Here is a 27850-nt window from a genome sequence, read left to right as displayed (position 1 = left end):
CACCGTATAACGAGCTTTGCGGTTTGGCTACGTCAGAAATTCGAGTCGCGACGCGTTACGTCATTTTTGAGCGACGTTCTTTCGCAGCTGTAAATAACGGTTGGATCGTAAACAGCTCTCCATTCTTAAGTTATTCCCGTATTAGTAACGGCACAATATGCTTTCTTCTTCACTCTCAATAGTGCACTTTATGCTGAATAAATCGCAGTTTTTGGTTATATCTTTGTAAGCTTCTTAGTGTAGTAACAGTCTAGTTTGTTCTTGCTGGGTATAGTCATTTCAAGCTTGTTGATTGGTATTATGAATAAGTTCACATTCCGCTTCATGTCGTCCTGCCATTGTTTCTTTTGTTTGTTGTATAATCGAACTAGTGGAAGTGTTAGCAGGCTCATGTAGTGTCAGGTAGCTTGCTGTACAATGAATTCAGAGTGGAAACTAGAAACGCAAACATCGACGCCATAAACGCACGTGATGGATAATGAAAAGGATCTGGAGTCACTTGGAGAGAAACTGTACGACCTGATTTATCCTAAACACGCTGACATGGCTCCAAAACTAACAGGTACTGATGTATCTGCATGGGAAAATGTACGTGCAGTAGAAGTGAACTTATTCTGGAAACTACTATGCTGTAGGAATGCTCCTGGAGCTGCCAGGGGATGTGATCGGTCAGATGCTGCAGGATGAAGCTCTTCTTACCAAAGCGCTGGAGAGGGCACTGGAAGCCCTGCACCCGGACGCCAGGTAATACACATGATCACGGATCTACAAACTGGCAACAGGTAACGCACACCAACAGCACTTGAAGCTCAACAACCTTTTGCCGCACATCACAGCTATATTCCTCGCTCTTACCCCATTGTTATGAATGACAAAGGGAATTTTGCCTATGTATCACCTCATATTTATACCTCTGTGAAACAGGAAGTCATTTTGAACAATTTCCTGTTCCTAGTCACTCAGGTGTACTAAAAAAAAAAAAAAAAGTAAAATATCATTGAAATATATTTTTCTCATATGAATTCATAGGGGTGCTAATAATTGTCGCACACCTATTTTTTAACAAAGATTGTTTTTGATAAATCTGTGTTGTGTTTGCAAATGTTTGATATCCATGAGAGCAGAGGATTTTTGTGGATTTTTTTTTAACAATAAAGAGAAATTTTCAGTCTTCTTTGCTCATATTTACAAGGAGAGGCAGTATTAGTGGAGGGCGCCGTATGATGTTTTGATGTTAAGAAATTTCTTTTGTGTTTTAAGACAGTTGTGTATGTTCACTTTTGACTTCTCAGTAAACCGGCGTCACAGGCTGACGATGTCGACTCCGTGTCCTCCGACTCCCTGGGTGAACAGCTGTATGAGCTCATCAACCTTTACAACACAGGACACACCCACAAACTCACAGGTTATCGCTTTACATCTGCGTATTCGGCTGTCATTAACTCTTCTAGATATAATTCGAATCACGACTAAGATCTAAATAATTCTCCCTTCAATAAACACAGGGATGTTGTTAGAGCAGGAAAAAAAGGTGGTGCTTCAGCTGTTATCTGATCCGGTCCTGCTGGAGGAGAAAGTCAACATGGCCCTGAAAACCTTACAGGAGTGAGTGTGCGCGCGCGCGCGTGTGTGTGTGCGTGTAATCAATCAGATCATTAAAAGCTAACTAGTATGATTATTTCCATCAAGTACCGAGAAAATCATCCTTCCACAAATGTATTAATTAAATACATATTTTACGATTATTTTGTCACCTTGACGATGCAGTTTTCAGAAACCAAAGTGATGATTCAATGTCCAAGAAATAACTGTTGTTGCTCGTGCTTTTTGTTTAAATAAGGGTGATCATTAAAATACGGAAATATATCCGAGTCACATCAGCAGCGTAATCATGTATAGTTCGTTCATATTCTTTAATTGTATTTATACACAGTTACATGATGTCACCTACTACTGATATAGCCCCGCCCACCTCAATCCAGCAACAAGAACATGACAACGGGCAAAATTGAAATATGGCAGTAGTTATCTTAGGCAGTTATATATATATATATATATATATATATATATATATATATATAATTTTATTACTGTTGATATTTATTTAAAACTGATACAAACTCATTTTAGCTAATCATCAGATGAAAGCGAAGCATATTATGTTCCATTTCACACACAAGTGGTGAATCTCGTTTATATGGAAACTCGTACGTGTGTAACTCTGTGTCGATGTCTTTGATGACCAACTCAATCAGTACAGTGTGTTCTTGCCCCTGCCCCTTTTTCTGATCGATTTCCTCACTTTCAGGTCTAGTTGTAGGCAGAGTCAAAGAGAGACCGGCGCGAGTGACCGAGACGAAGAGGAAGTGATTGGAGAGAGACTATTTGCACTCGTACGAGACTTAGAACCGGACCACTGTGCCGATATTACCGGTGAGCTGCTTGTAGGTTTATATTGTTAAACTCTGCCTGTTCAAAAAGGTATTTTACATCATGTGCGGCGTGGTGATGCGTACGTAAGATCATGTGGTAGAGAGAGCGTACGTAATATCATGTGGTAGAGGAGTGTTGTGTGCCAGATGTGTGCTGCCCAAGTGCTGAGTGCATACCCTAGAGTTAAAATATAGAGATGGTGCACTTGCGATTCATCGTGGTGTTGCCAATATGGCAGGGGTGTCCAGTCTTACCCAGAAAGGGCCGGTGTGGGTGCAGGCTTTCATAAATCCACAGTGACTAGCGTTATGTATTGTGTGTCTTAATAGTGATGTAATATGTATCGTTTGTGTGTAGGGATGCTGTTAGAAATGGACCTCGGCACACTGCGGCAGATTCTGTCTGATCGGACCATGCTAGAAGTCGCAGTGCAGCGAGCAAAGAGCGCCCGGGTGTGTGCACAGCAACATTGGAAGAGAAAATAGCAGAGAGAGTCCAGATTATATATCTAACTCAGTTTTCTTCTCTATATGGTTATATAGAGTACAACCAGAAAAAAGAGATATATATCTATATATATCTATAGATATATATAGATATATATATAGATAGATAGATATAGATATATATAGATTTTAATCATATCCAAGGGTTCTTTGTCTATAAGTGTGTCAGATTTCTTAAAACCTGAGAACCGCTTTAATCCTATATAAGATATTGTAGTATGCTGTAGACCTATTGTTTTGTTTAATGCAGTATGTACCTCATGAAATTCGTTTAGAAATTCAATCTTTGTCTGTAATATAAGCTGCCCAGACATACTGGAGAAAACTGCATATTGAAATGGCCTTTTCTCCTTTTTTCTTTTTTTGTTCACAGGAGAATGCACTGCGTCAGCCAGAACCAGAGACCAAGTGAAGACTAGAACATGCCTTGTTTATTTATAAATACTTAAACAGAAAAAGTAAATGTCAAGAGTGGGGAAACGTGAGGAAATCCTGTTGTACTGTTATTCCTGACCTGAAGATTAGCAAACATGGAGGCATTTTGGTTATAGAAATATTTTCTGATCTGCTGAGGTAAAGATTCTAACGGGGTTAGCTATATTTCGGTGAGCCCGTGCACACTGATCACAGTCTGAAGCTCTCGACCTGTATCCGCAGGCTTTTATGCACTGCACAGCTGCCACACGATTGGATATGTGCATGAATCAGAAGGGGTACAGGTGTTCCTATTAAAGTGGCCTATGAGTGTATGTGGTATTATAAACCATGTATTCGTAGAACCATATTTTGTACATAGGCTTTTAAGATGAAAGTCATCTGTTCATTTTGTTGCAATATTGATATTAAAAAGTTGAGACCACATTCATTTGCGGAATTCAAACGAAACGTCCACACACACGCGTTCCAACGTGTTAAAGAGCTCAAAAATATGTTTATTTTCTTCATCACTTTTTTTTTTTCTTCTTCTTCTTCTTCTTCTTTTGAGTAATTTTACAGTGAATTTGAAACAATGGAAAAGTCCAGGCTTCTTTCAAAGGGGTCGCGAATCCTCTGGAATTACAAAAAAAAAAAAAAAACAACACACACACACACACACACACAAAATCCCTCGCAGTGGCCACCGGAACGAGACTAGCGATTAAGATTTATGAGAAAATGATTAAGAATCAGCAATGGAAAAAAAAAAAAAAACCATGACAGTAATCTAAGCAGTGGAATATGGAGAAATTCAGCTCATAAATATTGATTCGGATATACAGATTTGGGATTTGTGACGATTTTAAAAAAAAAAAAAAAAAAAAAAGATCATGTGTCTCGTTCCGACAGAAAGCCTTAATAAATATCTAAAATCTTCCAACGACCCTCACTGACGAAAACGGGCAAGATGAACACACCCCGCACCGTCTGCGTCCCAATGGCGCGCCCCTCTCTATTTCTCTCTCTCACACACTCGCACACACAAACACACACACACAAACACAAACACAGATGCTGAAATGCAGTTAGTTAGGAAGGTCTAACTGAAAGCGAAACAAAATTATTGCACTTAAAGTTCACGCTGGCGGAGGAGCTGTCCAGTCAAAACACAGAGCAAAAGGGAGGAAAAAAAAAAAAGAAAAAGTACGATGGAGGAAAAATGAAGAGACAGATGAAAGAATCCATAGCTTTTTTTTTTTTTTTTTTTAGGGTGTATGCTACGCACGATAAAATAAGACGGTGATGATGCAGGTGATCAAGTCTGGGAGGCTAGATGCCGGTACTTGTCCAATTCGGGATTAATGGAGTCTGATGAGATGGAGGAACACAGATGGATCTGCAGCCGCAGCTCTGTGGAGTTATTTCAGTGTCGGGTACTCGCGCTGTCCCAACCGGCCCGGACGGGAACGAGGCACAGACTGAGAGAAAACACATGTTATAATACGATATTAGAACGTGAATTTTGACTCGTGCTGCCTGTGAGATCAGTCAGTTACCGACGGGCTACCGTTATACGACTGTTCCCGAGCTCGCGTCCACACACACTGGAGCTTATAAAGAAGTCATTTCTAGGCAATCTGATGAAATGGTGAAATAGGGCGAGTGTCTTTTTGCCAGCAGGTTGGTTTAGACTCGACGTTAGGACGGACTACTGTCAGGATTCTCTAGTGCTAACTCGTTCCTCCTGTGGGTCATTTTAAACGGAGGTTTACATACGGTTCGGTCGGTTAGTTCGCATAACGGTGAAGAATAAATACAGTGAATATAACCCATCAATACTTGTACTTATCACGGTAACATTCCAACATGGTTTAAAAAAAAAATAAATGTATGACGAGTACTTTAAAGCTGTCATGATATGTAGCAATTTATAAAAAAAATTTAAAAAAGGCACAGCTGCCAGCCAATCAGAAACAAGTATTTGCTGTGTCCGTGTATATTTATAATACTGGAGGCTTCAGGAAGTAATTCATCACAACTCTTCTGCACTGCTGGACTAAATGAACTTAAGTCTTACCTGTGCAAACTGGGAGGGGTTATAGAAAGTTATGCCCCCTGAGGGCGGAGCTCCCTGGGCAGGTAATTCTGTAGGGACCTAAAAACACAGGTGTCATGAGTATAGTGATAGAATATACCACTTACATGGAAACAGTCAGTACGTTTACATGGACAACGATATCCCGATATCACCCCGATTAAGACGATACTCTGATTAAGACACTAGCATGTAAACAGCGATTATCGATGACCTTAATCCGATTAAAGTCACACTCGGAGTAAACGCAAATGGAATTAAGACGTGCGGAGTATTCCTGTTGTAGTCACATGATCGCAGTGCGTTACAGACACGTACACACCTTAATCACACTCAACATTGTGTGAGAGTTTTCACCGCGTTGTGCGACAGGACACGTACACACACGATAATCGATCCATGTTCTAGAACGTGTCAAACGGGAACATGAAAGGAGTATTCTAAAAGCGACTCGTGTAAACACCTTAATCAGAATACCGTCTCATTCAGAATAAGGTCAATCGTTAGATTACTGCTGTCCACGTAAACGCAGTCACACACAGCAGGGATGTGTATAGTACAATTAGATAGCTACTCAAGAGACAAGTTCCTCTGGACAAGTCTGGAGAATTATTTTGACAATCTACGGTCGTTTTTGTGGGTTTTTTTTTTTTTTTTTTTTTTTTTTTTAAGAGCTTTTATGGAAATTAAAATAAAAATGATTTCTTGTAGCTAAATAAATAACTGCATAGCCATTATGTACAGTCAACTCCAGAAATACTGTAAAAATGATTGGCACACCTAAAGATATGTAAAAATATATAAATATATAAATAAATAAATATCTCATCCTTGTGGCAAGGAGAACCTCCTTTGGTCTCCAGGAATTCCAGGGGAAAAAAAAAGAAAGAAAGAAAAAAAAAGGTCGCATAACAGTGAAGACCGTGATCTTCAGCTAGCACAGCTATCTGTGTATACTATACAGACCATGAAGACGGGGAAAGGAAAAAAACAAAAAAACAAACAAAAAACAGTAGACACCGCATCACGAGCCATTTCTGATCACTGTAATACATCGACACGTCCGCCACACAGGAAAGGTCCAGATTTGATCAGAAGCCAATACAAATCTACAGAAAGGACTTCAAATGTACAGACGGGTGACTAATTAAACCGAAAGCTGAGTGGAGAAACATGATGAGCGCGGAAACTTCCAGAAAGATGTATTGCGTAATACAATTAAATCAGTAACAATGCTGAGCAGGCCCAGCTGACCTCAACCTTGGATCAAAATGACGAGAGGAAAAGACGTTTTCATTATTGGGGCACAGAAGGCAGGAGCTTCACATTCGCTCACTAGATGTTGTGCATATCAAAAGTCCCTGATATCACACCGTATTTTTTCTCCCATTCTCATGTTTGATGTGAACATGACCTGAAGCGCTTGGTTCTGCATGGTTCTATGCATTTGTGATGAACTGTTTAGCTGACTGGATAAACGCACGACTGGGCAGGTGAGTGTACAGGACTGCTCTTTAATGAGCACTAGTAAAGGGGGCAGCATTAAAGGAGACGCCAGAAGGGAACTGAAGCACTTACTGGTTAGTGGCCCAGAAACACATCATCGTCACCCAATAGTGTGTGTGTGTGTGCATGGTTTGGTACCCTGACCTGTAAATTTCAAGCTGTAAAAATAAACATACAATTTTGACATTTTAAAAAAAATTTACAGCAGCACAAAATGTCTGCACCTCAAATAGTGCATTATATAGTGAATACAGAACAAACTCATATATACTGTAATGTGTAGAAGACATTCAAGACAGAGTCTTCTGGCAGCTCACGGAGGCCCAGTCACCCGTCTGTACATTCAGATATTAAGAACCCTAAAGATAAAGGTAAACTGCACACATTTCCCACAAGTTGCATGTTCTCTTATTTTGAGGTGCGCAGGTATTTATAGGGGGAGAAAAAGAGAAATTAAAAAAAAATAAAAATAAAATAAGTTGAGGCTCTAATTTCAATTCAGGCCAATGAGCTCAAACTACAAATTTGGGAAGGCGGCTCTATCGATGCGTCTGGCTTTGTTCGATGAGGCATCTACCATTTCGCATCCGAGATACAGGACAACATCTGATGCTGATTGTTAACATGCAGAGAAGACCAGGTTAGTGTGCGCATGCTTGATGGGAATGAGCAAAATTACTCACTGCTGCACTAGCTTAGCTCCCAGCCAATTAGGGAGCTCGACTTAGGCAGGTGAGGACAGGTGGAGGTGTGGCAAGAAGTGGAAATGCTGTCTGTGTGTGTGTGTCTCTCTCTCTCAGAGAGAGGGGAGAGAGAGAGAGAGAGAGAGAGAGAGCACGCATGTGTAGTAGTGACACCCAACTGATGGTACCTGGTTTAAATGCCGACTCACTTCTCGTGATAAAGAACTCATTGAACTAGAACGTGAGAGCTAGAACAGCAGGAAAAATCAAACACCACAACAGCGAAATTAATCCCATGCAGAATCGGCGTGTCAATCAAGACACAAAACCAACACATCAGAACCAATTTTCACTCTGTCCGTGTGTGTGTGTGCACGCGTGCCACACACTCGGACACGCATCCACGCACACACACATGCATGCACTTGAGAGCAGTATTAAATAAATTTAAAAAATGTAAAAAAAGGGATTTACGATTATGAACACTGGTGATAGTTTTTAAGCAGAGAGTTAGTTTCCAAACACACTTTGGGCATGATATCATTTGTGTGTGTGTGTGTGTGTGTGTGTGTGTGTGTGTGTGTGTGAGATATGGGGCTTCAGTACTATCTGAATTGTCATGACAGGCATGTTTAGGATCTTGGGTTCTTTTAGTCACCTTATTGAAGTTTATTATTGTAAAGAGTAGTTTCTAAGACATTGGGGATAAATCCATGAACGAACGCGTGGTGCAAGTTGAAGATTTGGGTTCAGTTTAACTCTAAAATAAACTCAAGGGCCTGTTTATTTCAGGAACATTCTTTTACATGTGTATAGTAATATTTTGCCCACATATTTGACCCGTAGATCTTTTTATTCCTGAACGTACCACGGACGAAAACGTGATCAACTCACGTAGTATTAACGTGTGTAATGGGTGATGTTGCTGCTTCACAACACCAGCAGCCCAGGTTCAATCCTGAGCTCAAGTGAGTTTATTCAGGGCTTTGAAAATGCATGATCCAATCATAATGCTGAACGTACGAAAACAAACGTCGTGTTCGTACGACTCGATTCATTCGTGTGGAACCGACGTATGAATTTGAATGAAGTAAATTCAACAATTTTTTTTTTTTTTTTTAAGTAATTAAATTAAAATACCTGGACTTTGCCAGCAGTGAGCGAGTCAATTCATATACGAGCATGTTGGTGCTCGTGAGACGTGTGTAAATATTAAGCTGAGTAACTAAGTTGACCATGGGATGCATGTTCATGACTGAGAGGATAGAGGATGGTGCAATGAACTGGCCTGAAAGTCTATAAAGAGGTGAAAGGTCAGGGAGGAAGGATTACTGTACCTCTCCTGATTGAGCGCCCTCCGGACCCGAGGGTAAGAGAGTTGGATTAAACATCTGGGGGGGGGAGAGAAAAAAATTATTTAAATGTACACACAGCAGGAAGTGAATCCCAACAATGCATTAGCCATCTGTAGCCAGGAGCCTAAACAGCAAGACTGCCGGTGCTCTCTGAATATGAAGAGTGTCATGCTCTCTCTCTCCTGTCAATCAGGCTTTCATTAGCCAATTGTGGGCATCCGCGAGCTCATGTATGTAGAAGAGGCTGGATATCGCTTTCTGCAAAGCTGCACTGTGACTCAGCATGAGCTACAGATAAAGATTAAACACTGACCGTGTGTGTGTGTGTGTGTGTGTGTGTGTGTGTGTGTGTGTGTGTGTGTGTGCGCGCGTCTTCATACCTGTGGAGCTGTCATGTTGGGCTGAATGTGTTCTGTGTTTCCATTGCTGTCTGGAACACTTCCCTCCACTGGTTGCTGGTCATCTGGTGGTGAGAAGGTGTGTGCCCATTATGTAATAACCCATCTCGACACACAACCTCGTTTCAACACGTACGCCATGCACGACTTTATAATGATCAATAGTCATCATACTGATGTTTTATAAGAACCTGACGAACCCCCATCATAACACCCGACATGGATGTAACCAAATATGAATACATTCATTCAGAATGAACAAAATAACCTGTTCTAAACGGATACGGATACGAACAGGAGGCGCTCTATTGCAAGTGAGCTTGCGGGACAAAGAAAGAGCATATTCATTAACGTAAACACGAATGATGTATTCGCAGCAATACATTTATAGCAGGCATTTGTTCATCCTTAGTAACTGCCTGGTCAGGCTTGCATTGGGCTACTAGAGTAGTTTGCTTATATCTTGGGAAACTCTCTGGTTTAGGCGGTGCCCACTTTGGATTTAAATCGAAAGACAGATACGCACTTACACACACACACACACACACACACATACACATACACATACACTACCTGCAGTGGGAACGAAGAGGTTCGCAGGCATGGCCATGGGTGCAAGAGGAGCAAACAGATCAGCAGGTGGCGCAACAGCAGGAGTAGGGTTGGAGTTACGACGGCCTGGATTCAACACGTCCACGTACCGGGCCTTAGTGCCTGAGAGTTAAAACAGATTGACCCTGATTTCATATGAAGTGCAAGCTAAAACTCTGATCTTATTCTTAATCGCTCACAATTTCCAGAGCTTTTTCAAAGCATTGGCTGAGGTACAGAGATACACTTCCTAAACAGTGTTCAGTTAAGGATCTGGACTGATCCCGATTCCTTTTACTCGCCACCAGTAAACGTGGTTGCTATTTAAACCTTGCACACTTAAGTTTTATACCAAACATTTTCGCTCGGTCACGTTCAGTGCTGCAGTGTTTCGTTTTTTTTTTGTTCTTTGAACTCAATGCAGGGATGACCACCAAGCTCATTTACTTAAAAGTCCCAAATCTGATGCCTTGGCTTGGTTGGTTGGTCATACACTTTACTCTTTGGCTTTCATCTCATCAGCCACGAACAAATTCATATTTAAAAATAAATAAATAAATAAATAAAATTCTTGTGCCAACTTATGGACTATGTCCTCAGCATGTTACATGACGACCTTGTAGGAAGCAGCTCGCTAGGCATATAAAAACCACCACAGGATTGTCAAAACACACCCACAAAAAAAAACTAAGTGGGTTGTTGCTGCTTTATGAAAGTAGTCTATGTATAGATGTATTTTTTCGAGCTGAAACTTCACGCAGTGACTCACCTGCTTTCCTGGAGAACATATTAACAGACGGCCCCGCAGCCGGTCCACCGGGTGGTCCGCCCATTCCAGGTCCGACCCCCATGTTGCCCATTGGAGCTTTTGGAAACATTGATGGAGGAGGGGGAGGCGGCTTGCTCTAAACACAAGAGACATTCCGACAATTCAATGCAACACACAAGGGAAAGTGATTACAGTGTGATGATTTAAAAAAAATAAACAAACAAACAAACACAAAAAAAAACAACCACCTCCTCCTCTGGTTCATCCAGATTCACCCATCTTTTCTTCTTTTCATCCCAAACAATCTGTCAGAGAAATGATTATATCATCATTGTTTCCTATTACCACATTACCGCACTACGTACAGCCAAAATCATGAAGCGCACCAGCCGAAAAGGTCTGAAGAAAAAGTGAGAGAGAGGGGAAGGGAAAGAGAGAAGTAAGAAAGAGGAAGAGTGAACAGACGACTCTTACAGATTTGTTCTTGTCATCTGGCAGATGAGCTTCTTTCCTGCCTGGAAGGAACCAGCTCAAGATGCCTCCACCTCTTCCCTGAGAAGAGAGGAGGAGTGGTTAGGAATACAGTTTTATGAAATTAATTAAAGCATAATTTCTTTTGTATATAAAAGTTTTGCTGCAAATTTTGCCATCCGAGTCAACTCTCAGCATGCATTTCAGTGCGTGTACCTTTTTGGGAGAGTCTTTCTTGGTTTTCTTAGGTGCTTCCTGGACAGGAGCCTCTGGTATCGGTGGAGGAGAGCTCTGATTGGCTAAAGAGTTGCTGCGCTCTCGTCCCATCGAATGAGTGGACGACTCCGACGTAGTGCGAGAGCGGCGTCCAGACATCTGAGTGAGAAGGAGGCAAAGGTTAAAAAAATCGAGTTTTTACTGGCCACTTTGATAGGAACACCTGTACCTCTGCTCATAATGTGCAAGTATCCAATCATGTGGCAAGAACAGAATGAAGACCAGGTCGAAAAGTTGACGTGAACGTCCACTTCAAACAACAGAATGGGAGAAAAATGTGATCAGAGTAACTTTGACCATGGCATGGTTCATGGTGCAATTGTTGTTGGAGGCAGGTTCGAGTATTTCAGAAACTGCTGCGCTCCTGGGACTACAGAATAGTCTGTAAAAAAAAAAAAAAAAAAAAAACATCCAATGAGCGCTGGTTCTGTGAGTGGAAACGCCTCGCTGACGAGAGAAGTCAGAGGAGAATAGCCAGACTGGTTTGTGCTGACGGGAAGGCTACAGTCATTCAAATAACCACTCTTTACACCAGCGGTGAGAAGAAAAGCATCTCAGCAAAACAGCCACCAAACCGTGACGTGGATGTGCTACAGAAGCAGAAGACCACGTCAGGTTCCATTTCTTTTCAGGCAATCTGAAGGAATCTGACGCTACAGTGGGTTATAGGGTCGCCGGAACACCGAAACAGGACTGTTAAAGGTCGCCTGGTCTTGATGATTCATCGAGTCTGCGTCCAACGTAGCATCAGATTCCCATTGTGCTCATGTCTGCCTCAACGTCCGACAGGTGCATTCTGAGATGCTTTTCTGCTCATCACGAGACAAATAAATGTAAAGACATTTATCAGAGTTACCACAGACTTCCTGTCAGCTCAAACGAGTCTGGCCGGCCTCCTCCGACCTCTCTCATCAACGAGGTGTTTCAGCCGGCAGAACTGCTGCACGCTGGATGTTTTCTCGTTTTGTTTTACATACTATTCTCTAAAAACTCTAGAGACAGTTGTGTGTGAAAATCCCAGGCGATCAGCGAGTGCTGAAATATTCAAACGGGCTCATCTCGCATCAAAAACAGCGCCGCCGTGAAGGTCACAGAAATCACATGCTTTTCCCCCATTCTGCTCTCTTGACCTGTATCTGCATGCTTTGATGCCCCGCGCTGCTGCCACCTGATTGGCTGATTGGATAATTGCATGAATGTGCAGGTGTTCCTAATAAAGTGGCTGGTATATAGTTATTTGGATTTTTGAAATATACCATTATATTATTATTAACAACTGCATTATATGATCAATATTTTTATTATATACCATTTAAACCAGAATGGATATTTGAACAGACAGAAAGACAGAGATATCATACCCTGTGCAACGAAGACTGCGATGTGGTTCTGGACCTTCTTCCTGTGCTCTACACACAAAATCAGTGGTGTCAGTTGTTCATTACACACATAAATAAACAAACAAACAAACAAACAAATAAATAGAGCTCTGTGACAAGGAGGAGGGAGTGGCCAGGCTGTGAGGGTGCACAACTGGTATTGAGTGATCTAATCAGCGAGAGAGAGAGATAAAGGAGTGATTGGAAGCACCAGAGAGAGAGAGAGACGGGGTGGGGGGGTGGTTTGCGCACATGCACTTAATGTTTTGCAACGCATTGGTGCGTTTGTTTTATGTTCTGCTTATGTCCCGCCTCCTCCTTGCCCATCTTTGACGTTCGTTATAAACTCTTGCAATTGTTTTGTTTTGTGTTTTAAAAAAAATAATAAATAAAACTTTACTCTCTCACCATCTGTGCCATGTTGTCATAAAAGTCCATCTGGGGAGGTGGACCATGAGAAGGTGAAGATGGTTGATGTAACTGCTGTGGAGATGGAGGAATAGATGTAGATTCTACCCCAGGAATCTGGTGTGGAATATGGGGGTGCATCTGAGGGGAGATCTGAGGAGACATCTGGTGGGGCATCTGAGGAAGCATCTGAGGAGGCATTTCCATGTGCGTGTAGAGGGGTATTTGCGGAGGCATGCCAGAGGGCAGAAGAGTGGGACTCTGGGCTGGCATAGGTGCGTATGAGCCCTGGTCCTCAGCTTGGTGTTGATGGATGAAGCCAGACTGGGGTGGAGCAGGGGCTGCTGGGTTAAATGGGATGCCCTCGCTGGGGGGAGGGACGTGCTGCAGAGTAACAGCCCCATCTTGCAAAATAGTTGCTGGAGCTGAAAGAGAAACTGCCTTGTGAGAGCATGGAGAGGAGCCAGAGTAGCTCATTATGAGCCTCACTGGTCTTTATGATTACAGCAGCAGTTCTACAGTATCTAGGTGAGAACGAATCAATGACAGCCACCTTCTTTACTAAAACCTGATACTGTCGTGGCTCGTATTAGTGTAGTATGAAGAAACTTGTTAGTGTGATGGAAATTTTGAATAAAAAGACACGCATGCACACACACACACACACACACACACACACACCTGGTGGCATGAGCTGCACCCCTGCAGTGGATGGGCCAGGCTGGGGCATAAGGGAGGTCAGGGGGTTGTGAGGGTCCGAGATAAAAGACGAAGCATCAGCAAGACTAGCATGTTCCTCTGAGCTTGGTGTAGTGCAGGCAGATGGCTGGGGAGTACTACGTTCTGTACGCAATGTGATCACACCATCCTGAGAGAGAGAGAGAGAGAGATCAGTCTACATTGGTTTCTAGTCATATGTCGCAACTCCACAGCAATGTTCATCCTCTGTTCAGCCATGTCACGTAATCCGTCCGATACTACTCTGTGTAGTTATTGTTCTGTGTACTATTTGAACATTTTGCACTTGTCTCACACTATTGCATATTTGCCCTTCATGTAGTCCTGTGTACCACGCTACATAGCTCGGAATACAACATATTACACAGCCTCATTTCACATTTTCAAACGGCTCACGAGTGACAAAAGAAGGATGCCTACAGTGATGACATCAGACGGCAGACGACTGCTGTTTCTGGCGCTACACTCCTTAACCAAAAGGAAGTGGTTCAAAAGAAATCACACTCACCAGATATACACACACACAGCAGCATAAAACACTACAGACACACACACCTTGATCTGGTTTCTGAGTTTCCTTAGGTGCAATAGCCAATCAGGCTCCTGGAAGAGTTCTTGCTCTGGCTTCTCCTTTAGCTGGGGGTCGAAAAACCTCATTCGTTCAGACATCTGTAACCAAAAACACACACAAAGAGAGAGAGAGAAAGAGAGAGAGAGAGAGAGAGAGAGAAAGGAGAGTATGTTTAAAAGTTCTCCAAGCACAACAAGAGAAATCTAGAGCAGAGAGCATAGACGTGGTGTGAAGCGTGTATGAATGTATATACCTGTATAAGCTGACTGATGAAAGCAGGTGAGTGGTGGTTGGGCAAGGTCAGAAGTGCACGGGAAATGACCTCACAGTAGTGAAATGCTTGGGCGCAAAGCCCCGCCTCTGCCAGACGGCATGCGTAGATGAACTTAAACACCTGAAACGGTCAAAGGTTGGACTTTTATATCATTCACACCAAATCCAAACCCAAAATCACACTCTGGTGTAGCCAATAACAATCGCTGCTGTGCATTAGTTTCCCCTCCCACATGCATCCAGAGAAATAGTCCTTCCAGGCAAGCTGCCGTTTACATCAAACACGGCCAGTCATAAAAACACTGGACGGTGTTCATCTGACTCACTGGAAATATTTCACTTTCACTCTGCAAGTACAGTATAATGTGTGTGTGTAAGGTACTAACCTGGAAGTTGGGCAGTGAATGAGGCTGGGAACCAAGTGACTGTGCATACTCATACGCTTCCGTCCTCTGGATTGCTTCTGTAGAACAGAACCTCACAAAGGGAAGACTGAGAGAGAGAGAGAGAGAGAGAGAGAGAGAGAGAGAGAGAGAGAGAGAGAGAGATACAAGTACTCTTCAGTTTGGGAGCAATATTATCACAGGGCAGTTGTAATGTTTGAGTGATTTGAATGTTTTATGTTTTCCTACACAGTCACGCCAGGGGCTAACGGTTCAAATAGACAGCACAGAGGACCTGCACTGCCATCTACTATGTCTCCATTTAGCCCTGGGGATTCAGGAGGAGAGAAGTCCTCTGCCTCATCTGCAAATATTTTGTCACTATGCATCTTTATTGCGAGTGTTCTGAAGGCTCGCCCCCTTCTTCCTCCGCTGCGTTTCCCTGCCACGCCCCCTCCCCCCTCCCTTCTTTGCACAGCCATCCACACCCATTTAAGCTGCATTTTTCAAAAACATTGAGAGGTAGACTTGAGCTGAAAGAGGGAGGTTTCATGACCCTTTAATAACCACTACTGTATAGATTAACAACCACTGCTCTGTGTGTGTACCTGTGGTTGGAGCCAATGAGGACCATCTTGGTGCTCTTCTTGGTAAAGACACCAAAACCCACCTGAGCCATCAAGTAGCAGAAATGAGCAGCATCAAGCAGACCTTTAGAAGCTGTAAAACACACACACACACACACACACACACACACACACACACATACCATTTTAGCCAGATAAATAAAGGTAATAAACAAACACTCTGGGTGTGAATGGTGAGTGTTTACCCAGCGTGTCTCCCATGGTCGAGATGGTGCGTGTGTCCAAGTCAAGTGCATGTGTGAGGTTGGAAAGAACCATGGCCAGGTGAGGACGCCAGTCACCCCACTTCTCATCCCCACAACACTGCCAGGGAAAAGGAACACATGGAATACGCAATCAAAATGCGAGGTGAAATTTAGGTTATTAGTCAAAAGTGACTTCTGACAGTACACCAAAATTGGTAAACACGTTCTATTGTTATAAGATACGTCAGAACGATTCTCATCGTTTGAATGCTATCAGAATTCTCATAATACATGCATTCACATGTTCAAAATCTTGCGTTCTACATTCGACGTCCTGACACGAGTTTCTCATTTGACATCTAACAAAGGGCTCTGATTACGCATTGAATAAAATCGTCATAATATCGAAAGAGCATGAAAAGATATGCGTGTCAGATTGCCCACCTCTAATAGAATCGATCGTGTATTGGAACAAGGGCATAAATGTAAACCTGTAATTTGCTACCAAAAACTGTTGGCGTTACGGTTGTCTACACGCTACAGGACTTTCTAAATCTCAGAATCGCTGACCCGTTCACACTCCAAGACCCGAATCACTCGTGATCAGTTGTTTGGAGGATGTAGCAACGGTGTGACATACAACGGCACAAAACCACAATTACTTACTTACAACGCAATTTTTCAAGCTACGGCCTAGTGTATATTTCTACATGTCACATTAACGCAGAACTAGGTTACTTTTCACTCTCGTGAGAGATTTTCTCTGTTAGATTGGGGAATACAAAAACCATTTTGTGTAAACGGGTAAAACTCGTACATTTGAGAAGAGGTAAAAGCAGTGAATGTGAAAGAATTTCTTTTGTGTGTACAGAAGAGATAAAAAGTTAAATAATGGCCAAAACAACACTTGATTAAAGCACATACAAAACACACACACACACACACACACACACACACACACACACACACAGGGTTGCTAACTTGCATACAGAAGCATTCCCATACTTACCGTAGCAGAAGCAGGCATCCTTCCTGACATGAGCTGGTAGACTGTCTGCAGTGGATCGTTAATGGGAAGACTGTTGGCAAACCTGAGAGACACACACTTTATAGTAACCCATCTTTTATTTTGTATTATTTTTAGATTATTTACATGAATGAAATACTGATTTTGTGTTTGGTGTGTTACCTGGTCATGACTTGTGCATGAGTTCTGTTATCCATCTTACTGGCTAGGAGAAGGGCGTGGCCCCAAAGCCCGGTCTTCATAGCGGACTCAAGAGCATCCTAAAAGCAACACGTGAGCAGGTCAACGTCACCATTTATGTACAGGTGTATTAATGCCGTATATACAGTGCACGCGTGTGTGTGTGTGTGTGTGTGTGTGTGTGTGTGTGTGTGTGTGTGAGTTGTCCTGCCTTTTTCCGCCCAAACAGCAGCAGCTCTCTGAAGCGTTCAGTCTCCTTGCCAACGCTCTCAGCCACACCCATGAAGGTGTCTGATAAGAGCGAGAGCGGCCCTGACCCCTCCTCCTCCGGCCGCTCCAGTGCCTCATTGTTGAAGTCAATCAGGTTCGCCTCATTGGGTGATTTTCCTGGCAGCCACACGGAACGATGCTCCTTCAGCAAGAGATCGGCTATGTCTGTGCCAACTACCGTCTGGGTTATATATGAGAGAGAGAGAGAGAGAGAGAGAGAGAAAGACAGCATTTTAATGATTCTTTAACATTTCGAATTTACACTCTGTCATTTCAAAGTTAGTGATTTTTTATTTATTTATACCCTTTGATAAGAATTAAACAGACACACACGAGTACGCACCCCATTCTGACGACACAGCAGTACGATGAACTCCCAGATGAGGAAGGCGGAGTCCTTGTCAATGAGGTCATCATTGTGCATGCACTCCTGAGCTTTGTTCTGGGCAAACTTTATAACATCCACCTTATGGGTTTCCTCCCTGACGTACACAAAGATGAGGAATAAAATCAAGTGTGTGCATCTATCTATCGATACAAGTGTGTCGTATAAAAAGTTTTTAAATCAGGCTTACTTGACAAGTGGCCCTGGGAAGGCGCGTAACTCTGCCTGCTCTGGAAAATCCTGCATTATCGTCTGAAACGTTCGTCCAAAAATAACGATGAGCACATACATACATACATACCATGCTTGAACGTTAAGCTCTAGATAAAAGCTGAAAATGTTATCTTAGCTGTCCTGTTTCATTAGCTTGTAAATAAATAATCATCATCATCATCATTACCTCCATGCTATGAATCTCGACAAGGGCAGGCTGCCCAGCCGAGGGCAGGTTGGGCTGAATGAAGATCAGCTGACCTGCTGGTCCAAAGCGAGCGCAGCAGTGAGGAACCGAGAACTTCTCCGGAGTCAACGGCCTCGGAGGAGCTGAAAAGCACAGGAGGAGCAGAAAGCGAGAGGAAGAAAATGAGACACGGTAAGAAATGCACTCTCTCATTTACAGTCAAAGGACACAAAGAAACAGTCGAATTTAAGAATATTATTAGGGAAGGGAATAACGTTGGTTTGGCAGACTAACGTGCATAAAAATGCCAAAGCTCATTACTGAGAGAACATGGGTGGGTGCAATGATATTACAGTCCCAGTTTGGCCATAGCCAAACCATCGAGGTACAATTCACAGCTCATTTTCAGTATCACGCTTGCTTACATGCATTAAAGCGCTTTACGCTGTGTCTCATTCACCCATTCACAAACACTCACACACCAACGGTAGCAGAGCTGCCACGCAAGGCGCTAACTTGCCATCGGGAGCAACTTGGGGTTCAGTGTCTTGCCCAAGGACACCTTGGCACCGTGGAGTCGGCACGTGTGAGCCGGGAATCGAACCGCCAACCCTACGATTAGTGGACGACCCGCTCTACCACCTGATCCACAGCCGCCCCTGTATAAAGTGATGTAGTTACCCTGTTCAGGGGCAGCCCATGTGGTGTTCGTGGCATCATACTGGCTGTAATTCACGGTGTCCGACTGCTGTGGGAACTGACCATAGGAATAATCGACAGGCAGCGTGGTCTCTGTAGTTTCATAACCTGGAGCAACAAGATCCGGCTGACTCCTGTACACCTGACTCTACAGAAAGGGGGGGGGGGGGGGGGGGGCATATTAGAAAAAAGAGAAGGAAAAAAGCAGACAGTATCACTGTTAGACAACATGTTTCGTGAATGCCGAATTAGCCAAGGCAGGATTTCTCCGTTTCTATCTACAGAGATTTTAAGGTAAAACAGCATGGTCTAACAGATTACTGTTGCTTCCTTGCAGCCATGGGTTCTGAATATAGAAGATGCGGTTTTTGGGAGAACGAGCGGATATTTTTCCATTTTCTTTCAAATGATCGGTCTAAACTCTACCCGTTAAAATGCGGTTTTGTTGAGATGTAGATTGTACATAGCCTGAACTATCGCGCTTTCTCTACAACGCCAAAAAGCAAACGGAAAAATGATAATATAGTGTAAAGAATACAGCGCTCACACATGAGCCACCCTCAGGTCATATCATCTACCCTGGCAGTAGCTTTGAGGGATTGGGTATTACTAAGAAATGTTCTCATTACTTTATTACTGATTTCTTAATTCTACTTTTAGTTTTTAAAGCTTTGAATAGACTGGCACCGAAATCTCTTTCTGACCTTTTGAGTGCAGATACATCTTTTAGTCAGCTAACGCAGAGGTTCTCATCCTTTTGTAACTAAAGCCCCCCCCCCCCAAGCCTCCTCTATATATACCTGCTGTGAGCGCGAGCTGAAGCTGCTCCGGCGGCTGTGTGTCGATCTCTCGCTGTGAATAGAGCGCCGCTCCAGCTCATCTCCGTATGCGTCCCGGCGACGGAGGTCATCGTCAAAACTCGAATCGTAGCCGGGATAGTAACGCCACGGGTCATCGTAGCCTTCACGCCTGGGGATGGTTATCATGCATCAGGAGTGTATGTGCACTTTTTCTTTTTTTTGACAACAAGTACATGGTTATAATAATACATGTGCAAAGATATTTTTGTTGTTGTTCTTCTGGTATTCTTCTCGTATACCAGAAGACTCCTGTTATACGTATATACGTGTTGTATGTATACCTGTTGGCATACTGTTGGCTGAAGTACTGGTCAGGTCTCCCGTAGGCCCCAGGGTCATAATTATACCAACCATAGGCCTGATCGTAGTAACTTCGATAACGGGGGTCATAAAGAGCATTGGGGTCATACCACCTGTTCTGATCTACATACAAAGCAAGAACCAACAAAATTCTGTTTAGCCCGTCTCACACACCATCGTGTATACCCAGAAATAGAGACAAGAGTTATAGTAGTGTTTATCCATGTACTTACCCATGTACTTATAGTAATTTGCATAATAGTCTTCATAGGCACTGTGGTTAGGCCTGGGGTAATCCTCAGCATACCCCTGCCTGAAAGGGAGGAGTAGAGAGAGAACAAGGAGGTGAATAATACACCGAGAGAGGTTGTTTTCTCCTCCAAAGCACAAACATCTACTGGTATAAATATATAATAAGTATACGATCCTTTCATTCGCCGTTACAAAACAGTGGATCTTGCACGTGTTGTAGGGGTCGTATAGACCAGTAATACATTCACTTGTCGAGGCAAAACCAATTCTACAGTCAGCTGCACTTTGTGTAAGACTAGTCATTAAGCTGTAATGAGGATGCTGTTGGTGGACATGAGCTTTTCATGCTGTGCACGCTCAGCTCCAGAACAAACGTTTTCATTTTCATCCAACTTTTTAATTAAAAGTTAAAAAAAAAACAAACAAACACAAAAAAAAAAAAAAACACATAGGGAAAAAGTGTCTAGTCGAATTCTTTTTTGAATTACTGAGCAGCTAGGTAAAATGAATAGTTGTGCAGTGGCTAAGACGTTGTGCGAGGAAGTGGTTGACCTCTGCACACTGACCCCTTACCTGGAGTTGGGTCGGTCAGAGTACTGACTAGTCCTAGAACTGGGCCTCTCCGGCTGCCGGTCTGCTTCCCGGTAACCAGGGTTTGGTCCGTTGTACCGGCCATACCGGGGATCTGCCCTTTGATATGGGTCATCCTGCAAGTAGATCATTTCCTTTTATAATCTAGAGTGGCACAACAGGAAAGCGTTCGCATTGTCATCCAGAGATTGAGACTTTCGAATCCCAAACGATGTCACAGCCATCCGTGGCCAGGAGACAAGACAGCTCTCTGTTTGGGAGGGATTATATTCTCTCTCTCTCTCACTCACAGTGAAACTAGTCAATCGTGGGATTCGCTGCGGGCGGACAGTGCTTTCTTCCAAGTGTTTTATGCCCTGCCTATGACATTTTTTCCAGTTTGAAAAGATGCGGAGGTTGGCTTCACGTATCTCGGAGTCTGCACGTGCTAGCCCCACCCTTCCCGGTTGGAGTTAGCTAGTGGGTGGGAATTGGGAAGACCAAATTTAGGAGAAAATTATAGAAAAAAAACAAAAATAAAAATATTTCTACGCTATTGTGGCATCATGTCCCACATAATTTGAATGACAAAACTACAGATTCAGAGCTCAAATGGTATTATTTTTAAAATAATATTAGTGATCGGTTTATTATTTGTCGGGTAAACTGTTAACTCGACATCCCTACCAGACCTTACTGTAATGATTATGTAAATGAAGGAAACTTAAGTATACCTGGTAGTAGTTCTGAGCCTGAGCCCTTGGGTCCATGTGTGGGTACAGAGGAGCGACAGGAGGCCTTCCATCCTGGTACTCTGTGTAGTAGCTGTTAAATCCAGGCCCAGGAGGCATGGGAGGTGGAGCACCATAACCATGCTGACCCCCAAGTGCAGACGGGGGACGCTGGGGGTCATGTGTAGCAGCAGGATTTCCAGATTGAGGAGGATATGTGGAGGAAGGGGTGGTTTGAGAAAGAGGTGTAGCCTGTGGGGGAGGTTGATATTGTGACGCTGGATGAGCCGGATTGGAGGGACCAGAGGGGCCATTGCTAGATTGATTACTGGGAGCTCTAGGGGGATTTGGGGTTGGTGGCTGAAGCGGAGGCTCAGTATCCGCTCGTGCCCCTTGCTGCGCATCTTTGGTGACCTGCAAGTAAAAGCCAGCTGCATTATTTACTGGGGCAGGGGCAGGGGCTGAATGAGAAGGGGCCTGATTTGTGCTCTGTGTTTGATGCATAGAAAAATCAAGCAGTTCATAATTTGAGCGATGATTCTGATTGATGGCAGAAGCAGACGACGGAATCTGTGAATTAGAAGGTGGAAGTGATTGGGAGTCACTTCTCGGTGATTGGGCCTTCAGAGTAGTAGGCTGGGCTGGTTGGACAGGAAGTGGAGCATCTTGGACTTCTCTTGACATATTTAACATACTCTGGTTTGAAGGTGGGTGAAAGTTAATTGGTGCTTGAGAGAAAAGAGGAGGTGGTTGATTAGCCGAGTGGAAACCCTGTGGCAATTGACTCGCCACTTGTGCTTGAGATGGTGGCTGAACATGCACATTTGCTTCCTTGGGACTCATTTGATTGGTTGTTTGGACAGGCATTTGAGGAGAAATCACTGTATAATTGGAAGAGGGTGTAGCAATCAAGACAGACTGATTTAAACCATCTGTGGGAGGCGTGGACACTAGCAAAGAAGCATACCCCGAACTTGCCTGAGGAGCTGAATCAGGTGGGTTCTCAAGGTTCTCCGAGAGACGCTGTGGGTGTGCCCTGGGAGGCTGCAGATCCAGGGGCCCATCTTCTGGTGGCTGGATAATCTCAGTACTGGGCTTACTTGATGAAGCTATAGTAGCAGCAAGAAGAGGTGCTGCAGGTGCCAAAAGTATATTAGCACCAAGACTAGCTGCATCACTTTGAGCCCAGAGGGCTGTGGCAGGACTATCACAGAGTCGTCGCGACCCCTGAGCTCGGGATGAAGGCCTGCGATCCTGTACTCCTGGAAAGTAGATTGTTTCTATGTTGTCTGGAGGCTGCTCTAAGTTGCCAGGCAATACGTCACCTCCACCTTTTTCCACTACCATTCTAGCACGGTCAACTTCAGCAGGTCTAACCCCTACACTATGTGATCGCACAGGCTCAAAGGAAGAGTTAGCACTGGCCTGGAACACCCCAACTGGCTTTGGAGGGCTGGGTGTGGGGAAAGTAGGACTTAGCTCTGGAGCAGGAGCAGAATCTATCTGTTCAAAGTAACCACCGGCAGAAGGGTGGGATGCTGGTGTATCAGGGGGCCGGGGGCTTTCTTGTTGGATAAACGTACCAACAACCCCCTGGTGTCGTCGAGGAGGGTGGCTGCTACTGTGGGGGGCATGACCGCTGCTGTGACTGACATTGCTATAGCTGGATGAGACACTTGCAGATCGTGCAGGACGAGAGGCAGTGTCAGGTGTTTCCAGGTTAGGCCCTGCCTCATAAGCATGGCTTGATGGTGGTTCATTAGGCAAAACCTCCTGATTCGGAACACATTCCAGATTCTCAACTGAGTCACATGGACCTGCAGTCACTTTGACATTCCCAGTTTCATTCAAACAGGGATTGATGGTTTCATTAACTTCCCTGCCTTGGGGAGGGTGGGGGACCCCATTGACATGGCCCTCCCCAGAAAGCGTCTCTTCATTTTCTACATCATTGCCATGAAAGAACATGGACAGTGTTCCAGGGTCAGCAGATGGAACAGTATATGGAAGGGGGCAGGAACGCTGCAAGGGGTCCTGTGGAACCTGACTGAACCATGGCTCTGAGGCACCACCTGTCTGGCTGAAATAGCTCTGGCCTGAAAAGTGAGAGTTTTGTTGCTGGGAAATTGATGGCTCACCCATATTCAGTATGGCTGACTGACTATGATTCTGAGTGTGTGACTGAAATGGGCCAGGATGGGGCAAGGGGGCAGGTGGAGGAGCCTGTGCCTGTGGGTGTGCGAGAAAAGGCTGTGGTGTATCACTGGTTGGCTGAAAGTAGTTCTGAACGGAAGGAGGACGACTGCCATGATCAGGCCCAGAATGGGATGGAGCAGGTGGTGTGGGCTGAAATGGAGGCGTACTTTGAACTGGCGGGGTCAGGGCCGCATTGTGAGCATGCATTGTGCTAGAACTGAAAGGAGGGACAGAGTTAGGCAACTGCGCAATGTATGGCATTGGTTCTTGGGAGCTGAAATAGCCAGGTTCAGCGGAAGGCGGGTTAGAGGCCAATGGAGGTCCTGAAGGACCAGGATGAGGGGTGAAAAAGGTGTGTACAGGACCAGCTATTGGCACTTGTGCTCCTGATGGTGGGCCTTGAGGTGGACCAGTCTGGTTAAACCCTGCTGCGAGAGGGGCTTGCATAGGAAGAGGACTACTGTTTAAGGGAGGAGTCTGGTTGCTTACTCTTGCAGATGGAGAGCCTTGCCTGCCAAAGCCAAAGGGATCAGTCAGTGGTTGTGGAGGTGGAGTTGATGCTGCACTGGGGGCCACAGCTCCATGCTTGTGTGGTCGATTTCTCCTGAAAGCATTTGAGCCACCAAAGGTAGGTGGTGGTGGTGGTGGTGTACCACCTGCTCCAGGAGGCGCAGTACGAGGAGGGGGTTGCATCTCTGCTAAGTGATGCAGGCCCCCAGAGCTCAAGACAGAAGACTATCCCTGGTGAGAAAAAGCACAAACGTTGTTTGATTTAATCAGAGTAGAAAAAATTTAGTTAATTAAAAAAGTTAATTTACTGTTTATTTCACAAAAGGATATTGTTTCCGAATAATTCTTAGTTGGTTTCCCATCACAAAATTTCTCCAACATCTATAAATATAGTAAGGGAGCTGCACCATGAATTTATAAAGAGAACACTATTATATAAAGTACAAGTGTGATTCACCTGCTGACCTGTACTTTCGGTTAAAGACCTGTTAAACCAGGGATCTACTTGTTCATTTTAAGCAATTTCAGCAAAGTCACACACAGACAAAGCAGATTTATCTTCACAACTCACCATGAACGAAAACGTATACCGGGCTGGGACACTTTAAAAACATTTCATGTGCTCGGATCCTGAACAGCCTCAAATCTTATTGCTGGAATGATGTCGGTGTTACGGTTTGGTTAGAAATAAGTCTTAAAAGCCATTTCGTTATCGAGCAAAGATATTCACAGCTTCGTTAGGTTATCTTATGGACTGGGAGAATTAAGGCCCACTTGTGATTATGACGCAACATAAAGAGTAGATTGTTGTATGAGAAGTGTTTGTGGATTATCTTGTAAACAGCGGTATTATGTGCCGTGCCAGTGTAAAATCTCACTGAAGAACCCTAGATCGCAAAACGGACCCGTTCGTGAGCACGTGCATCACACGAATATTCCCGCGCCACCTAAATCTTTTATTACCATGAACGGTATATAATTTGTTGATAATGAAGGATTACATAAATCCCCTAGTCACAATGCCATTTCCAAAAAGCATTCTTTTTTTTTTTTTTGCAAGCACACTACCACACCTAACTAACTCACAGTGCACACACACACACACACACACACACACACACACACACGACCTCATCCTGGATACACTTCCTCATCGGAGCAGGCCGAGGGCGTTATGTATCTCGGAGTAAGGCTACTGTTTCACCATCACATAACCGTGACAGTGAGTTAAACTGTGTAAATGCAAAACAGGGGTGTAAATTATACGCACTTGATCCACTTCCACTCGTCGAGTGAGTCTTACATTTAAAAATCCAACGCTGTTCTCAGGTAATGCTTCAAGGGATACGCGTCTTGGTACTTTTGAACAGCATTTTAAAACACGTCGTATCGGACATCCCTGGCGAAAGGAGTCTCAGCTACGCTCACCGTCCACTTTATTAGGAACACCTGATCCTTCATACGATAATCCAAATCAGCCAAACACATGACAGTAGCACAGTGCGTAAACTTATGCAGATACAAGTCAAGAGCTTCAGTTAGTGTTCACATTATTCAGGGACTTTGACCAGGGTGCCATGTTGGTGTCAGACAGGATTGGTTTGAGTATCACAGAAACTTCTCATCTCTAGATTTTAGAATTTTACACAGAATTAACTTCAATTAAACTAAACCTTTTAAGAAATTCGCACCAGTTTCTCCAGCACACAGTGGAGCATTCTGGATACAAACAAAAGTTGTGTGCATAAATACACACACACACACACACACACACACATATATATACATACATATATATACACATGCATATATATATATACACAAATAAAGCCATCTATAGATGTGTCTGAACAGCTGCGCATCTCTCACCACACGCACGTTTGTTATGGAACCTCTGACATCACTTCCGGGATCAATAAGGTCTCTTTAAAGCTAACCAGCTGAACAATTTTAAACAGCCTTTAAATAGACACAGCCGTGCCGAGAAAGCGAAACTTTTATTTTTATTAAAAAAATAAAAATAAAAAAAATAAAAAGGTTTAAACAAGGAACTAAACGATGTTACACCATCTGGAATGCAAGATAGTTTACAGTTACTTTTGAAATGCTCGCGCTTTATTAATTAGCATGAGATACCGACTATCCTTGTTATTGCATTTTATATATATATGTATAGAAAGATTAGCTTCGTGTTAAAACAAAGCAGAAATAAACTGATATTTTTGAAATATTGCTGTAGTAATAGTTTAATTAATGAAGTGATACAGCTGGCTGAGTGAGGCGAGGAGGAATCAGCTGGAAGCAGCTAATCAAGCCGGATTAACGCACTTCGGCTAACTAGCAAATACTCCACAATATCCATCGAATAAACCTACGGCGAAGTCGTGCTTTAAAACCCGTCACCCACAGCAGCACACGAATCATATATCATGAAGTTTTCACCGGAGTCTCTTCCCTCAGCGACTAGCGGCTGGCTCGCAGCCCCAGCTCGCATTAGCTAGCGAACTAGCATTTGACGTTACAGGTTAGCATGCTAGCCCAGATCAAACTGTTACACAGGGCGATACCTCGCAAAGAGCAGATGAAGAGAGCATCACAAAACATTACCTCTGGTCTTTACCTTTACTGTTAAGCCACAAACTCGGTATATACGATACAGCCGGTTAGTCTTACAGCTGTGCAGGACGTTAAGGCTGACACTCGGCCGCCATCTTTGCGAAGCACATCCTGAGCGACGTGTACCTGTGACGTCACGCTGCCGCCGAGCTGCGAGCGCGCGAGACGTCACTTTTCCAAACAGAGGAGCGCCACGTCCTGGTTTCAGTGCAGCGGTGAGGCTGCTGCAGTCTTCCGAACTACACCTGTTTCCAAAGATTCCTTTTTTTTTAAATTTAAGTGTAATTCGAGGAGATTGTTCACACGAGTGGTTGTGAGAGAACACCTGTCAAACAGATATTAAACAGGAGCCCTCGGCTGGTTTAAAATGAATTATTATGGCTTTGGAAACGTGCTTAATTTTGTTTTAGAGGTCTCATACGACAGATTTACATCCATCCATCCATCTTCTATACCGCTTTATCCTTTTCAGGGTCACGGGGAAACCTGGAGCCTATCCCAGGGAGCATCGGGCACAAGGCGGGGTACACCCTGGACACACCCTAATCCATCACAGGGCACAATCACATACACACTCACACACCCATTCATACACTAGCAGTTGAAGACTCTAAAACGACCAGGTCATTTTTTTTCCCCTAATCTTAAATTGTCCAGTTTGGGTGAGTGTGTCCATGATAGCCTCAGATTCTTGTTCTTGGCTGACAGGAATGGAACCCAGTGTGGCCTTCTGCTGTTGTAGCTCATCCACCCCAAGCGTCAACGTTTTG

General features: G+C 43.8%; 2 protein-coding genes across 6 annotated transcripts; one reads left to right on the top strand and one right to left on the bottom strand.

The window, feature by feature from the left end:
• The first annotated feature begins 50 nt into the window (after positions 1-50).
• Positions 51-4566, top strand: LOC128621930 (uncharacterized). 2 transcript variants are annotated; one of them, XM_053647946.1, is made up of 7 exons: positions 55-562; positions 636-744; positions 1293-1405; positions 1506-1605; positions 2309-2433; positions 2791-2885; positions 3313-4566. In XM_053647946.1, exons 1-7 carry the CDS (start codon positions 472-474, stop codon positions 3349-3351), a joined length of 672 nt encoding a protein of 223 aa, XP_053503921.1. In that variant the 5' UTR covers positions 55-471; the 3' UTR covers positions 3352-4566. The 2 variants fall into 2 exon arrangements, with proteins under 2 accessions (XP_053503922.1, XP_053503921.1); XM_053647947.1 differs by lacking the exon at positions 2791-2885 and having other exon boundaries at positions 51-562; positions 3313-3756.
• On the bottom strand, positions 3847-27724 carry sec16a (SEC16 homolog A, endoplasmic reticulum export factor). 4 transcript variants are annotated; one of them, XM_053647938.1, is made up of 31 exons: positions 27072-27724; positions 21762-24695; positions 21031-21164; positions 20439-20518; positions 20187-20328; positions 19846-20014; positions 19028-19193; positions 18347-18489; positions 18137-18198; positions 17905-18043; positions 17503-17742; positions 17274-17371; positions 17094-17175; positions 16085-16202; positions 15861-15972; positions 15256-15361; positions 14850-14990; positions 14581-14694; positions 13969-14155; positions 13288-13712; positions 12862-12909; positions 11441-11599; positions 11228-11305; positions 11002-11058; positions 10754-10889; positions 9967-10107; positions 9376-9458; positions 8978-9031; positions 7829-7888; positions 5434-5511; positions 3847-4834 (listed from the first exon to the last, which is right to left on the bottom strand). In XM_053647938.1, the coding sequence occupies exons 2-31, from the start codon at positions 24645-24647 to the stop codon at positions 4775-4777; spliced, it is 6498 nt and encodes a 2165-aa protein (XP_053503913.1). In that variant the 5' UTR covers positions 24648-24695; positions 27072-27724; the 3' UTR covers positions 3847-4774. The 4 variants fall into 4 exon arrangements, with proteins under 4 accessions (XP_053503913.1, XP_053503914.1, XP_053503915.1 ...); XM_053647939.1 differs by having other exon boundaries at positions 27085-27724; XM_053647940.1 differs by lacking the exon at positions 7829-7888.
• Positions 27725-27850: the final 126 nt, after the last annotated feature.

This window comes from Ictalurus furcatus, chromosome 18 (assembly GCF_023375685.1).
Source record: "Ictalurus furcatus strain D&B chromosome 18, Billie_1.0, whole genome shotgun sequence".
Taxonomy (NCBI): domain Eukaryota; kingdom Metazoa; phylum Chordata; class Actinopteri; order Siluriformes; family Ictaluridae; genus Ictalurus; species Ictalurus furcatus.
The sequence above is the reverse complement of the archived record's forward strand: the minus strand, read 5'-3'. Positions and strand labels throughout refer to the sequence as shown.